Raw genomic sequence first — 16,267 nt, forward strand, 5'->3', positions numbered from 1 at the left:
AGGATGTAAAAGTCAACAAAAAAGTCAAACTTGATCGAGTACTCCAGCAGAAATAACTCAAAGACAGGTAGGAGGGCTGTACAATAGGTTTCCCTGGCAACTCAGACAAAAACAAAGAGTTAACAGTTACACCAATGTCACAGCAAGCAACAGGTTTGTCATTAAAATTCACCTCACTTCGACATGTTCATATACACTCTACGCACACTGAGTTAAGCAGTCTGTCTTTCAGTTATTTCTCAGCGATGCTGAGTCGAACCCCACGACAAAATAAAAAAAGTCCAGCTTGAGTTTCTTCATGTAGGGGTTTATGGTCAAGGTACTGTAGGTGAGTGAGATCATCTGATGAAGAGTGTTCCTGCTGTTAGTTCATCTCTGAGCTCAGTAGCTACAGAGTGGAGTCTATCTTTTAGTCTGTGGCTGTAGTCCAGATTTTCTGTGGTTGTATCAAAGTGCTTGTCACATCATCAGTAGACGTCACAGTGCGTTTCTGTGTCCTCCCAGAATGCTTTGCTATGAGATGGGCTCAGTCATGATTGTGAGGTGAGGGGCTGGTGGATGGTGACTCAGATACATGGGGCTGTACACACCACTAGAGGGCAGGCTTTACCAGCTGGGGGGAGGGGGGGTCACATGGCGACCAGATGGACAGTCTCTCCAAGGTGAAAACACATTTATCGGCACAATGGAAAATAACTATGTACAAAATGGTCTCTCGGGGAATGATGGAGAAATATTCAAAGAGCAGCATAGTTTAACCAAGGTCATGGACTTGAAATGGGAAGGGGGGGTTTATTTGCACAAACTCTGAATATCTTTTCTTTTTTGTAATATAGATGTGTATATATTTATATATATATATTTAAAAAACCTCATATTTATATTAATTTACAGATAACCTACACATCTCCTGGTAGAAGAAATACACAGTACATTATGCTTCAACAAGTTATTGTACATGTAAAAGGTAGAAACGGTGACAACAGGACAGACAGAAGGAAAGTAGCACCGGCAGCTGCTGCCCAGGTTTCAGGGGGCCTTGACTTGTAAGTGCAGAGGGGGGCGGCTTGGCAGGAGGCACCCCTCGCTGCTGTCCCCCCCCCCCCCCCCCCCCTCTTTTGGGGGGTAGGGTGGGTGGGAGGGTAGGTAGGGGGGTGCTTCTTGGCAGTGCGTCTCGTCAGAATGTTTGTTCCAGGCAGGATGACCCGTCCAGCAGCTCCAAGGTACAGTAAGACCTTCTCTACATACAGTATCTGGACCTGAAAGAGAGGAGGTATGGTTTAATTACACTGTGCCACTGTGAAGCTTTATCCACAGTCACAGTGCAGTTGTCATGAACATGGATTTGATCATATGGGAATTATTGTTGACATTACTAATTGTGTAACATTATCTCATTTGAGACAGATTCATGTAGCTGCCATATATCTCTCTACCTTGGCATTCAGGGGTATTCATGTATTTATTAGGGATCCCCATTAGTTCCTGCCAAGGCAGCAGCTACTCTTCCTGGGGTCCAAACACATTAAGGCACTTACATCACACATAAAACAAAATATAAAACAGTACATCATTTAACACTATTACACCACTACATATCTACAATACAAAATGTATAATACCGCCATACTACCTGTGTGTGTCTCTTCACAGTCCCCACTGTTCCATAAGGTGTATTTTTATCTATTTTTATCTGATTCTACTGCTTGCATCAGTTACCTGATGTGGAATAAAGTTCCATGTATACTGTGGCTGTAGTTGTCTGTGCTGGACAGAGATTAAAGGAGGGACAACAGAGTGAGGCCGCCTCATGCTGCTGCCTTTGACTCCTATCATCTGATCATGAATGTCTGCACTAGAGCAGGGACTCTCCTCTCCAAGCAAACATGGTTATCTGTAAAGACAAGTTACCCTCTCACCCGTTCCAATTTCTCACAGTCATTTGCTGTCCCTGAGCAGAACGACAGATGTAACAGAGAGGGAGAGTTTGTGTGTGAGCATGTGTGTATGTGCAACTGATAGCTTGTACAGGGATAATGTGTGTGACTTACAGCTTACAGTCTCTCTTCTCCTCCCTCAGCAGGAGTAGGTCCTCACTGTAGAGCTGTCCAGACGCTGCACTGCTAAAGGGCCAACTGTAGGGGGAGACAGAGACCCGTCAGTTAGTCACTTAGCTTCAACACCCAGAGTGGGCCCAGGGTCAGTAGATAATGCTATCCAACTTACTTTATGCCCATAACAACTGACACAGGATCAGCTCCCATTGCCCACTGTGAGAGGGACAAACAAATGAGAGAGACAAACAAAACTGACTCGAAACCAGTTGATAAGGGCTAGGAGTACAGTAGACCATACTGTGGATACAATACACTGCACACACACGCACCACACACGGGAACGAGGTTAGTCAAAATGTCAGCTAGCAAAGCCAAGGCACATTGCATCGCACACTCAGAGGAGGAGTGCACGTGGCCATTTTGAGTGAATCACACCTCGCACAGGAACAAGTCTGATAATGTCATCACCACCACAGACCAGGGACCACAGATAGAGGCAGATACAGGAAGGCAGCTCGATTACACTGGGGACAGAGTGTTAGAGAAGAACTCTGGTCAAAACCTGCAATCGGATGTCAGCGATAGACTTACTTGTATCAGAAGTTGCGTCCATAATTCCGGAGTGAGTTCTGGCATAATGCAGCCTGCTGTACTACAGTCCAGCTGTAACTCACTGGGCCACAATCACAGACGCAAGTTTCAATACATCTCTCATCCCCTTGAAAACGCAAAGATTTTGACCAGCATCCTCTTTTAACAACAGGGCGAGGAGCGACACAAACCGGCAACTGTAAAACATCCATCTTTTCCATCATACATCTTTATTACAGGGCAACTAACATAGCTCAACTAACATAGCTCAACTAACATCTCAACTAACATATCTCAACTAACATATCTCAACTAACATATCTCAACTAACATATCTCAACTAACATATCTCAACTAACATATCTCAACTAACATAGCTCAACTAACATAGCTCAACTAACATAGCTCAACTAACATAGCTCAACTAACATATCTCAACTAACATAGCTCAACTAACATAGCTCAACTAACATAGCTCAACTAACATAGCTCAACTAACATAGCTCAACTAACATAGCTCAACTAACATAGCTCAACTAACATAGCTCAACTAACATATCTCAACTAACATAGCTCAACTAACATAGCTCAACTAACATAGCTCAACTAACATAGCTCAACTAACATAGCTCAACTAACATAGCTCAACTAACATATCTCAACTAACATAGCTCAACTAACATAGCTCAACTAACATATCTCAACTAACATAGCTCAACTAACATAGCTCAACTAACATAGCTCAACTAACATAGCTCAACTAACTTATCTCAACTAACTTATCTCAACTAACATATCTCAACTAACATAGCTCAACTAACATATCTCAACTAACATAGCTCAACTAACATAGCTCAACTAACATATCTCAACTAACATATCTCAACTAACATAGCTCAACTAACATAGCTCAACTAACATAGCTCAACTAACATAGCTCAACTAACATACGCATAGGGGATTCATTGCTTTAACTTCAAGGGGGCAGCAGCAGAGGCTGCAACTGACAACTACTGTGCTAATAACAGTAACCTGAGTAACAATTACTTGACACACAATATGTCTACTATAACAAACTGACAACCTTGACAAACAAATGGCCACCCTTGTAGTTGGCATCAGGGGCAGAACGAAACAGAGGAAAAGAGCAGTAGAGGTAGAGAGAGAAGACAGTTGGAGAAGAGAGGAGGTACAGTAGGGTGGACAGCAGGATCCGGGGAGTTTTGGGGGGCGTAAAGGCACACAGGCCAACAGCAGGACACATGGTATAGCGCCAGTATATCTGACCTTGAAACCAGTCCAAATACATGTCGTCAGGACTGTCATCCAACGCCTCATAGAGCACTGCACACAGAGCAGCAGTCCCAGAGCAGAGAAAATACAGGTATAGTCAGCAACATGCTCCATCCATACACCGATAGGCGAGAGAGAGTGTGATGGGGAGAGAGCCCCAAGTAAAGAGAGGGGCAAGAGGACCCCCCCCCCCCAAACTCTAACACAGAAATGAAATGCATCCAGGTACAATCTTAATCAAATACATTTTGTGGCAGTTAGCCATGTTTGTAAGTGTTTGATGAGTGCAATTTACCATGAAACTTGGCATTTTTAGCAATTCACATTCATCCATGCTAAGTGCCCTAAACTGAAGGCTCTAGTTTAATTGTTAGGTCTACTTTGTGGGGGTCTTGGCCATGCAGGGGGTCTGTGGGGGAGCTCACCTTCGGGGGGTAGCCTACGGGAGTGTGAGCCGGTGGTGACGCGGAAGCCAGCGGGGAGGGTCTCTGCCGAGCCGGGCATCATACTGATCCCATGGACGTCCCGCGAGGGGAACTGCCTCCTCCACGATGGCCCCCGGAGGTCATTATCTTCATACTGACGGACAGACACACAGACAGAGACAGGGACAGGTTAGGGATTGGGTTTAGAGATGGCAGCCATTATCTTATCACCAAATAAATTGGTCTGAGAACAGCTTGTGTCTGCATATACAGTAGTGTTTACAGTAACTAACAAATATTACTAATTTCCCAAGGCCTTATATTTATTTCTCAAACCAACTCTAAGACAATATGAGAGACAAATGAGTGATGGGTGGATCGGGTGGGAAGTGGAAACTGAGGACAGGTCTGAGGTGCAGTGAGATGGTGGGAAAACAGAGTAATGATTGACAACAAACCCAGGTGTGTGTCTGTCTGCCACGGCCCATCACCCATGGTAACAGCGGGGCTAGCTGTCCGGGTGACAGGAGTCACTCACCTCGTCCAGTCGTCTCTCAGTGCCCAGGGCTAGCAGGTTATTATATTCCCTCTCCAGAATCTGACGTGCCTGGGGAGAGGAAGGGGAAATAGGTCTTATTAGGTACATTTGAAATGGAAGTTGTAGGTCTCTTTATTTGGGGCTCCAGACACTTTCAGTCATTTTGATACCAAGCTAGCATGACCATACAGCTCTCTGTTGACCTACTGGTCTGGCACTCAGGGTATTATTAGACCTGTTTGAGATGGAAAGACTGAGAAATTAAAAGATGTGTTTGAAGTGTACTGCTAATGATGATCCTCTAAATCATTTATTCTGTCCTGAAAATCTAAAAAAATAAACAATTGAAAACACTGTTCAATTTAACATCATAATTCACTTGCTTTTAGAGAGACAAGACTACGGACACGGACTCTTGGAATGAGACGTTAATGTCTTCCTCTTACGCTAGTATATTATGCATCGCCCTCTTGTGGCGTAACTATGCTATAGCGTGATGGGGGACAGAGGGATCTGACCTGAGTGCTTTGGTTGGGGATCTGGATGAGCAGCGCCAGGCTGGTGTGGTCAAAGTTGTCGTCGAGGGCGACCAGGGCCCCGTGCACGCCGCTCTCCAGCAGGATGTTGGCATAGTCCTTTAGGCCGATGCTCTGGACCCAGCGAATCACCCGCTCGTTGCTCCACACCAGCACGTCTGGGGCACACAGACATGGTATCACAGTAAACACAACATGGGTGTTCGGCCACAGACACAGAATATTTCCATGTCTGGTTACATGATGAAGAAAACCTCTGGGCTCTGCTAGATTGGTCCTTACTGACCATCACCTCCTAGCTCTATGACTGCTTGGCTATATTTCACAATAGAATGCAATACATACTGTAAAGTAAGTGCGCTTCCACAAGTATTATTTGCCTTAGCAGATTACTAACGAGATTGTAATTAGACACCACTAGAATATATTTTAGCTTAAAGGTCTTCATAATTGTTCCTTGAGCAGTCTTTAAAGAAAAAAGTCCATCCAAAAACGATATTTTGGTATTTGTTTCATTAATCCATTGTTGACATAGTCCCAAAATGTTATGCTTGTCACCAATCAACTTTTGAAGATACTGTATATAACTTTAAAAATACAGAAATCATCCCCATATGATGGACTTTGCATCATATGATCCTGCGTTTTGCGTCATATGATACTAAATGCATCATACGGGGATGATTTCTGTGTTTTGAAAGTTACATATCTTGAAAATTTGATTGCTGACAAGCAAAACATTTTGGGACTATGTCAACAATGGACTAATGAAACAAAAAACAAAATATCGTTTTTGGGTGGAATTTTCCTTTAAGTACCTCTCATTTCATGCTGGCTGTGCTCTCTGCGTCTCTCCAGCTCTTTCCTGTCATAGTTGAGCTTCTTCAGACCCATGATACCATACTGCAAACTCGTCCTACAGACATGGGAACATTAGAAAAGCCACTTATTACCACAAAATGAGACTAAACACTAAACTTTCTGATCAAATCCTACATCATGCAGGAGGAGGGCAGGTGTACCTGTGAAAGCTGTCCACCATTTTGAGATGCACCCGGAGGTCTTTCTTGGTGAGGTGGTCCAGCATGCGGGCGTCCACCAGGCACTCCATGAAGTAGCTGCGGTACTGAGGTAGTCCTAGACTGGGCAACCACTCATTCCCTATCCACTCATGGTTCATGTCACCATACGCTAGAGTCTGACAATAATGACAAGGAAACAATTACATACTGTAGCCCATTGTTCATCTGTACACGATTTTGATGAAGTTTAAAAGTAGCCACATAGACAACTCTGGTGTGTGCCTAGTTAAACAAAGGTTAAATAAAAATAGAGTAACTCTAAATAATCTACAATTCTACTGTTCTAATCCATGAGAGAGACCGCAAATCCTTTACCTGCGCCCAGCTCCCCTCCTCGGACTCCCCGGACCTCTGTCATTGGTCAGGCATGGAAAAGAAACAGTAGCAATATGCATGAGAACATAATAGCAACAGGTCACTGGACTTCATCTACAGTCCAATAGTCTCTACTCTAGCATCAGAGGCTCTTGACTTGCTCAAGTCAGAGCAAAGGCCTCAGATTGTACAGCAAAGTTCTCCCTTGCATATATTCCCCTAACAAACTATTCCAATCTTAAAGTAGAGCTCCATCTAAATATGCATGAAAAATCACTATTCGAGGGAGAGAAAGTGGCCTGTGGGATTTATCTGCAATCTGAGAAGGGAGAATGATTTCCCCCCTTTAGCGTGTGAACTGAACTGGCCCCATGGGATAGTAACACAGTTATCCCTTTAGTCCTGGCCTGGGCTGAGCTGCTGCCAGATTACATTTGATATGGAGACGGGCGCTGCTGCCACATTAGGCCAATCCAACCCCATTTGCACAAAACGCCTGGCACAAATGAGAGCCTTTTTTCCCGTGGTTCGCCCTCCGTACAATGGTACTGAGTTGGCTATTAGCCTCATTGTGCCTGGCTGTATTAGAGGCAGGGAGAACAGTGGAACAAAGAATAACCTTTATGTTCAAGCTCAAAGAGATCCATTATTACATGTACAGTATAGTACATAGCTGTCTGTGTCCTAGGGATTGACATGAATGACACCTGCAGTGACTAATAATCCTGCAAGCTTTAATCTTGAGACAGAACCAATAGGTTTTAAATGAACATGTTTGGAATATACTGTATAAATTAGCAGACCTGTATCTGATTTGATGTAGCTTCTTACACTGCTCTTGTAAGGTGAATCCTATGTACAATCAGCTGATCACTGTCAGGTTTAAAAGGATGACATTGCTAATAGAAAAAAATCTGTCTTGACATGTGCTGTATCTAATCAACATCTGGCTGAAACATACCATAAACACAGGTAATATAGGGTAACTACAGTATGGTACCCAAGGGCAACGCAGCTTCCTGAACCATAGCAGTAACACCAACACATACTGGTAAATATAGGGCAGTGCACCAGTCATTCCAATTAAAACGCCTTCTTTACCCACTATAATGAAAGGGAGAACTGAGAATGGATGTGATGTGATGCAGTCTTACCACATTATCAACAAACCTACTGTTATTCAATCTCCCTACCCTCCAAATCCTATTCGGGGGAAAAATATGTTTTATTGTCACATACACCAGATAGGTGCAGTGAAATTGAAGTGAAGTTTTACAGGGTCAGTCATAGTAGTACAGCGCCTCTGGAGCAAATCAGGGTGAAGTGCCTTACACAAGGGCACAATGACAGATTCTTCACCTTGTCGGCTCGGGTATTCGAACCAGTGACCTTTTGGTTACTGGCCCACTGCTCTAACTGCTAGGCTACCTGCCGTCCTCAGTACAGGCCTCAGTAAAGCAGCCATTGACAGGTCTCAACACTGCAGTGAAAGCAAGAAAAGAGGGAACCAGAGAGAGGAAGTGAGTGAGAGCAGAGAAGAGGTAAAAGGAGAGGAAGGACTAACCGTTTTCGAGGAGGGTGCTGCGAGGGTCTCCATTTCCTCGTGGGTCACCCATACATTGCCTGACGGCTAGGAGTGCGGTGCCCAAGAGAAGACAGCAGCAGCAGCAGTAGTCCGCCAGGAGGGGCAAGCAGTATTAAAGAAGAAGAGCAGCACCACTGTAAGCCAATAGTGTTATAGCATCATGATCAGATGATGAGCAGGCCCGCCCCTCTGGGGTCAAAGGGCACGCACAGTACACAAACAAACACAGACACAAAACAGCACATAACACAGGAGCAGCCCACCTACACAGGTGCAACACATACAGGCCAAAGAAACACATTTACCATGCATGACAAGACTGGTTCACCATAAGCTAGTGTAGTAGTGGATTAGTACAGGGGTTTGGAGCAAACAGACACAAATACAAACATATCCACCTCAGTCTAGTTTGATATACCTCAGTGTACCACACTGTTAAACCCCTTTCTAACAGACTCAGTCTAGTTTGATATACCTCAGTGTACCACACTGTTAAACCCCTTTCTAACAGACTCAGTCTAGTTTGATATACCTCAGTGTACCACACTGTTAAACCCCTTTCTAACAGACTCAGTCTAGTTTGATATACCTCAGTGTACCACACTGTTAAACCCCTTTCTAACAGACTCAGTCTAGTTTGATATACCTCAGTGTACCACACCGTTAAACCCCATTCCAACCCATTCTAATCTGTTGTTGATTCTAATTTTAGCAGCCATGATTGCTGTGCTTTGCAGCCCTACTGGATCAAGCTGTCATGACCTAGATAAGAACACTTGAGGGGATGACAATCTCTATTAAAGACACCGTACTAAAGGGCTGCTCACGCATGCCTGTTTCACACTATAGAGCTGAGCCAAGCCCAGCTGTACTGGGCAGCACAGTACGGTTTGGGTCGGCCCCATAGGGTGAATCAGACGTCACTGTCTGTGAGCTTAAAGGCAGCAGAATAACCAGTCCTGTGACTGGTCGAATAAAGAAGTCTGCTCCCTACCCCACCTTTCCCCCGTCAGTGTTCTGCTTGTCAGACACTTCCCCTGCATTACAGGGTTGATTAACCCGGAGTGTAAACTTAAAGTGGTCATTTGGTTCAGAGGGGCAGGGAACTGACCACCAGTCACAGCAGGAGGCACCGGGGCAGAGGGGGGTCTATAGAGTCATATTCCCAGAGTTCACTGCTCCTTGATGAAAGATTCATGAGCAGTTTAAGTGTGTGTGTGTGTGTGTGTGTGTGTGTGTGTGTGTGTGTGTGTGTGCGTGCGTGCGTGCGTGCGTGCGTGCGTGCGTGCGTGCGTGCGTGCGTGCGTGCGTGCGTGCGTGCGTGCGTGCGTGCGTGCGTGCGTGCGTGCGTGCGTGTGTGTATGTGATAAAGCTACATAGAATAAACAGTTTGTAGCATTAAGCTCAGCAGGTTCCTCAGAGGTTACATGAAATCACCATGACAACTCGGAGCTGTGAAACAGACTGAGGTATAAAATAGCTGTTGGTGTGGTAAATTAGAGTAAATGCTGCAGAGCTGAATTAAGTGCATGAGCTGACTGACACTACTGAGTGATAAACAAGCCGGCCTTAACCGGTTTCCTCCCATTCTCTCCAACATTCAGTTACCAACACAAAGGATAGAGATGCTACACAAGTCAGGTTCTCTGACCGTGCAGGCGTTACAATGCAAACTAGCAGAAATAGCTTCTTGAGTGTCTTTACCCTTGAAGACTATACCGTCTGTGTGTATGTATGCGTGTGTGTATCGGAGTCAAGAACGTGCCGTAAGCTCACTCAAAATGTCACCGGTGGAGCTATCGAATAGGATGCTTTTTCTATAGCTCAATGTGTTTGTTGTCAAGCAGGCGGTCACGTGTGTTGGTGTGGTAGAGGAGCCTGGTTAAAGCCCAGTCAGAGGCAGGTTCATGGAGGCGGCGCTATATGCTAAGCTAACACTGACAGCAGTTACATGCATGAGTGTGTGTGGGGGTGTGTGTGTGTGTGTGTGTGCGTGCGTGTGTGTGTGTCAATGGATACTCACGGTTCTGGAGGTTGGCGGGGCAGATGGACTGGTGAGGGAGACCATCTCCTGGATGGCCAGGCGTAGTTTGAGGCGGTGCAGGGGGTTACTGATGCCAATCTCCCTCTGGATCTCTGTGTCCGACAGGGCAGACATGATGGCACCGCTCTTCACGTTGGCACGACATGCCGCCACGTACCAGGCGGGCATCCCCAGCCACAACTGAAACAGGAGGAGGAAGACCATTTGTGGTTTCATGTAAAGTAGCGAGTGAGCTTGTTTTTACAAATGATAGGTGATGTGGTGGGAGAACTTGTCTACCATCCTTACTTATGGTAGACAAGTTGTGTAGCGCTTCCTTGTTTTAATAAAGATCTACTGAGAAACAGTAGGGGGCAGTCATGGTTGAAATGTTCACCTTGTATGTCAAGCATGTTCTGTCATGATTAAATGAGGAAAAACTGAATACAGACATAGGATATTTCAATGAAGACAGAAAATAAACTGTGATGATTCATTGATAGGCAACGCATTCATTTACTTAATGAATACCCATGTTAATATTAAACAACATCACTATGGCCTTTATGAGGTGTAATGTCAAGCAATTGCAAGCTGGGGAGTACATGGCATAGTAAATCACAGAGTAGACCTTTACCAACAGCCTCTGAGGCTTCCACCAAGGTGACATCAAAATCTGGGACATTGTCTCCCATAATATCATTGAGATCCAGATTCAACACACTGCTGGTCCCATAGGCCCAACGTCAGAGTGTTTCCCAACTCCACTCTTCCAGTATCCCCAACAGCACACAGTGTTGTTACAGCCTAGGACAAACACACCTCATTCAACTCATTGAGGGCTTGATGATCAGTTGACCAGTTGTAGCAGGTGTGCTTGTCCAGGGCTACAATAAAAATGAGTACTGTTGGGGGTACTGGAGGACTGGAGTTGGGGAAACACTGGATTAGATAATAGACTTAATATAATAAAGCACAAAGAGTAATGTCAGCCGGAGGCGTAATCATTTTATAATAACTCTCGGTAACATGCTGACTACGGCACTGGAGTTCCCCGGGTCGTAATTACAACACAATACATCCAACGATTATGTAACAGCACTGTGTCATTCCATGTTTTGATTTAAGGAAAGTATCTGGTTTGCATTTCAAAATGCTGTATTAGAAAGGGTGACCATTAGGCTGAGGTAAGGCATCGGGTAATTGATTTGAAATGTGAAACATCATCAACGGTCAGAGGTTAGAGGATAATGGGTGTCGTATCTCAGGTGAATGCTGAGTGTGCAGACTGGGGAGTCAAGGAGGAATAGACCACCTCACCGGGGCGGAGAATATTATCTTCTTCACAGAGTGGGAGTCTGGCACAGACCTTGTAAATCTATCCCAGAGGCGGGAGGATTGAGAATGGCTCCAGGCCAGAGTAGAGGAGTGCCTACCTCCAGCCAGGCCACCACTGTGGGGCCGTCCCATTGGGCGAAAGGTAAGCCTTTCCTCCTCGCCTCTTCCAACAGCTCGTGCCTGAGGGCGGGAGCAGAGACATGGGATTAATGCACTGCACACACACATATACTGAGACACTCACCCCCCCTCACACAAGGCACTAGTATTACACCGAGATTTTGTGTGTGTGTTCACTGTACAGTGCCACACACTTTATCTCTCACAGGCCAGAGCTTTCTGAAAGGGCACGACCTTATCATAAATCAATCTCTCCACACACACACTGCATGTAAAATGAGTACGCTCTCTCTCTGCCGCTAGCTCTCTCTCTCTCTCTGCCTCTATCTCTGTCTGCCTCTCTCTCCCCCCTCTCTCTGCCTCTTTTTCTCTCTGCTGCGCTGCCTCTTTCTCTCTCTTTCTCTCTCTGCCCCTCTCTCTCTCACCATCTGGTCCAGACACACCTTCAAGGGACAGCTAGGGCTGCTGGGCTGCTCACTGAAGCCTGACTTTGATTTGCTAATCTGAAGAACCACAAATCTCCACTTGTCTCTGTGCTGCAGCTGGGAATGTATTACTACTGCTGAGATACTAACCACAGAGAGACTGGGCTTTTTCTGCTGACTGCGATACCCTTTTGAGAGTCTTGCTGAATGTATTCTGTATTCATCTTTAAATCGTGTCTGGCGTCTTTATTCACATTCTTAAAAAAAAAAAAGGTAATACTTAATTTGTGTGGCGGTGGAAGTGTTCAATAGGTAAACTAAGATGGCCCAAGTGAAATAGAGAAATGTGTTATTTGTGCACCACTTTGAAAGCTGTCCTAAGCACTCCTGCCGCCATACTCAGCTCAGAGTAAATTGCACCTTATCTCGGGAGAGCAGAGGAGAGGAGGTAGATGTTCTCTTTACTCAGTCATGTACCAGGATATTTGTAACATGCTGTTTCCTGCGACACCAACTCTGTTAGGCAGAGTGAGAGACAGAACTGATGAACAGTCTATATAAATGTGTGTTTGGGGTATGTGTGTGTGTGTGTGTCATCTTTATTGCTGTGTGCACAGTGCTAACTAATGGAGTTGGGGAGCAGATGGGTGGGACGCCTGTGGTGTAGAAAAGAACCAGAGAGGCTACGCTAGAGAGATACCCAACTGTGGAACGCTACTTCCTGAAGACAGTTGATAGTGTCTGATTGGTCTAAGAGTCTGAATATAGAGAGGGCCTGTTGAGCTGATAAATACATAACTCACACAACATGCTACACACAAAAACAGACTTCTGAAGATACAATTCTATTCAGTGAACAGAATACTTCATGAGAGGTCGAAGGCAGAAACTAGTTCCTGAGTGCAGCTAAAATGTCTTCCATCTGGAGACATAGTGGCCAACATGAGGCATATGGAGAAAAGGCATGTGACACATTATGTATGTGACTTGGTCAGAGTTGAAGGCCTCAGTGCAGAGAAAGGGCACTTGAATACACCATACAAAGACTGAATGGACTGACACACAACATAGGAGATGTGTCCATTGATATCAATCAATTTTTTTCCCATTCAATGTCGTGTCAATACAACAGGCATATAGATAGATATGTTCATGTTAGGTTCTTATGCATGAAATATACATCCACTGAACATAGCTGGGAAAGGAAGGAAACAGTTATGACAAAGAAAATAAAACAACAAGATATGACGCCCCATAACCCGGTATCAGAACCGGTTATATCTCACAGTCACAGATATAGAAACACGCACAAGGAAGGAGGAAGGTATTGGACATTCCAAGTATAAAAATCAACCCCATTAACGGGTGACGGCACACATTCTTTGTCCAGCCATGGATGCAGCCGACACTGCACTGTGGGGAAGAAACATTTTATACGGTAAATGAAAAGATAGAAAGATCGAAAGGAAGAAAGATAGCTAGAAAGCAAGGGGTCATTAACAGCCATAGAGGGTCAGAGTGACGTCAGCTTTGGCACCGGCCATTGGGAGGGGGACAGATGGATGGACAGAGAGGTGGACAGACGGCACAGCGCTGACAATGGAGATGTCCAGGTTTCACACTGTCAGGTTTCACAACTTACCCGCTTCTTTAGTCACATGATGAGAGGGAGGGAGGAAGAGTACAAGGAGAGAGAGAGAGGAAGAGTACAAGGAGAGAGAGAGAGGAAGAGTACAAGGAGAGAGAGAGAGGAAGAGAAAGTGATGGGAGACAAAAAGTGCACAAATGTTAATGAGTTAACAGCCCCCCCCCCCCCCCCTACCACCTTGCCCCCAAACACACACGAATGCACAAACACACACACACACACACACACACACTGCCCATACATGCACGGACACATATTCAAACACACACACACATGGACGTAGGCACACACACACACACACACACACACACACTGCAAAATAGAAACAGGCTCTCAAGTAGACAGGTGACAAGAGCTTTTCCAAAGACTGACATTAGAACAGTAGAATGACAAGTCAAAGAGTAGTATTGGTTAGCAAAAGAAAAGCCACTTTCTTCTTCTCTTTGGGTTGATGCAGCTTTTTACAGCATCGCGTGCAGGCAGACGAAAGATAATGCACTTGGGGCAAGACACCTGCAATGCATTGGTTCACATTCTTCACAGGAACAAACCAGCCAAATGCCAAACATTACCCAACACATCACACATACACAACACATCAGCAATGAACCAATGAACGATCACAATATTGACCAGGCTGAAAATGTCAATGTAAATTCAGCAGGCAGTTCAATAGCATGCACTGGAGGAGAGCATCAAGATGCAAGGCGGTCCACTTCCTGGAAAACTGGAGAATCGACCCCAAATAGAACACAGTCGTCATCATCATAATACCTTCTATTGATCATCTGTAAGGGTGGGAAAGTTATTTGTCATGACAACTCAAAGCTCGCCTACAGAGAACTCATTTGTCATTGGGCACTGACACGGTAGACACATACATCCCCAGTTGAAAAGAGATGAAACTTGCACATGAGGGAACCCCCGTGTTTTGTCGTTCATGTGTGGGTTTAAAGGAGGACTATATCTGGAAAACCAAACCAAAAGAATGAACTAAGAATCGTAGGCCTACATGTGTGACATGAATAGACTTCTAACCCAATCAATAGTCTGACTGTGTGTTTGGTTAGGGGGGATCCCTCTATTGTACGTCTATTCAGGTTCCTGGTCTGTATTGATCCTCTCTCTGCTGGAGAGTGAGAGTATTGGAGATGTATCTTCTATCCAGCCACATGTGGAACTGCCTCCTATACAGAGAAAGGACTAATGAAACCCCACAGGGATTCCTCACCAGCCACTGTGTACGGGGTCAAAGGTTGGAAACAAGATAATGATCTCTATTCAGATGTACTATAGACAGACACTGCTGTCTGGCACATAAAAAGGTGTGTGTATCATAACACTTTACTACAGTAGTGTCATGTACCGTAGATTAACACAGGGGGGTGTTCGTACTGGTGTGGTACATTGCCCAGTGTTTCCAGTGACACAGGTATGATTTATCTCCCACTGGCTGTGATGTGAGCCAATCGAGTATTATTGAGCGCAAGGTTGCTGTTTGTTTGGGGTGAAATGCTGTGGTGGCAGGTTTGATGGGCAGGAGGGGGGTGTTGTGAAAGCTTACTTCTTTTTCAGCCGGCGGTCTTTCTCAGCCTGAGTCCCCAGCTTCCCCACAGCCATGTCCTGACCCAGGTCTGGATCAGACACTCCTGTGAGAGAGGGAGAATGGGACGTTACTGCACTGCCTGCATGGCTCATAGAAATCATCCAGTGTAGATAGTATCCAGACAGTACTAGCAAGGAGCCACCCTTATCTCCTCTGAATCTGTACTCAACAGAGAGTTTACGCTTTTTCATAGTCACATAATCTACCTCACACAGATGGCAGAGTCAGAGGTGATGTTTGGGTGGTGAGGTGGTAAGTAATAACCTCTGTGACAAGTATCATCTAACATAATACAGGAAGGTTAGGGCCCTCAAAGAGTTCTACAGCTGCACCGTCGAGAGCATCTTGACTGACTGCATCACCACTGGGAACAGTACATCACTGGGGCCAAGCTCCCTGCCATCCAGGATCTCTACATCAGGTAGGCTCAGAGGAAGGCCCAAAAAATTGGGCCTTTGAGACAGCTTCTATCCCTACGCCATAAGACTGCTAAATAGTCAATTAATGGTACCTGAACTATTTACGCTGACTCTATCTTGCACCGACCCTATGCACACCCACTAGACCATATATACACACCATATACACACTCACTAGACTACATATACACACCATATACACACTCACTAGACTACATATACACACCGTATACACACTCACTAGACTACATATACACACCATATAC

The 16,267-nt window shown here is 45.1% G+C and overlaps 1 protein-coding gene across 3 annotated transcripts in view; it reads right to left on the bottom strand.

Moving 5' to 3' along the window:
* Positions 1-2,076: 2,076 nt before the first annotated feature.
* Positions 2,077-16,267, bottom strand: part of LOC120049378 (liprin-alpha-2-like) — a 192,020-nt gene continuing 177,829 nt past the window's right edge. The window contains exons 19-30 of one of the 3 annotated variants that reach the window (XM_038995645.1): positions 15,847-15,848; positions 15,541-15,599; positions 11,882-11,963; positions 10,446-10,646; positions 8,402-8,467; positions 6,827-6,873; positions 6,463-6,645; positions 6,259-6,356; positions 5,423-5,598; positions 4,892-4,973; positions 4,367-4,513; positions 2,077-2,135 (exon numbers count right to left, since the gene is read on the bottom strand). In XM_038995645.1, coding sequence (XP_038851573.1) covers positions 2,077-2,135; positions 4,367-4,513; positions 4,892-4,973; positions 5,423-5,598; positions 6,259-6,356; positions 6,463-6,645; positions 6,827-6,873; positions 8,402-8,467; positions 10,446-10,646; positions 11,882-11,963; positions 15,541-15,599; positions 15,847-15,848 — 1,202 coding nt within the window. The remainder of the gene's footprint in view (positions 2,136-4,366; positions 4,514-4,891; positions 4,974-5,422; positions 5,599-6,258; positions 6,357-6,462; positions 6,646-6,826; positions 6,874-8,401; positions 8,468-10,445; positions 10,647-11,881; positions 11,964-15,540; positions 15,600-15,846; positions 15,849-16,267) is intronic. The other 2 variants (XM_038995647.1, XM_038995646.1) reach the window with 2 other exon arrangements.

This window comes from Salvelinus namaycush, chromosome 6, assembly GCF_016432855.1.
Source record: "Salvelinus namaycush isolate Seneca chromosome 6, SaNama_1.0, whole genome shotgun sequence".
NCBI classification, from domain to species: domain Eukaryota; kingdom Metazoa; phylum Chordata; class Actinopteri; order Salmoniformes; family Salmonidae; genus Salvelinus; species Salvelinus namaycush.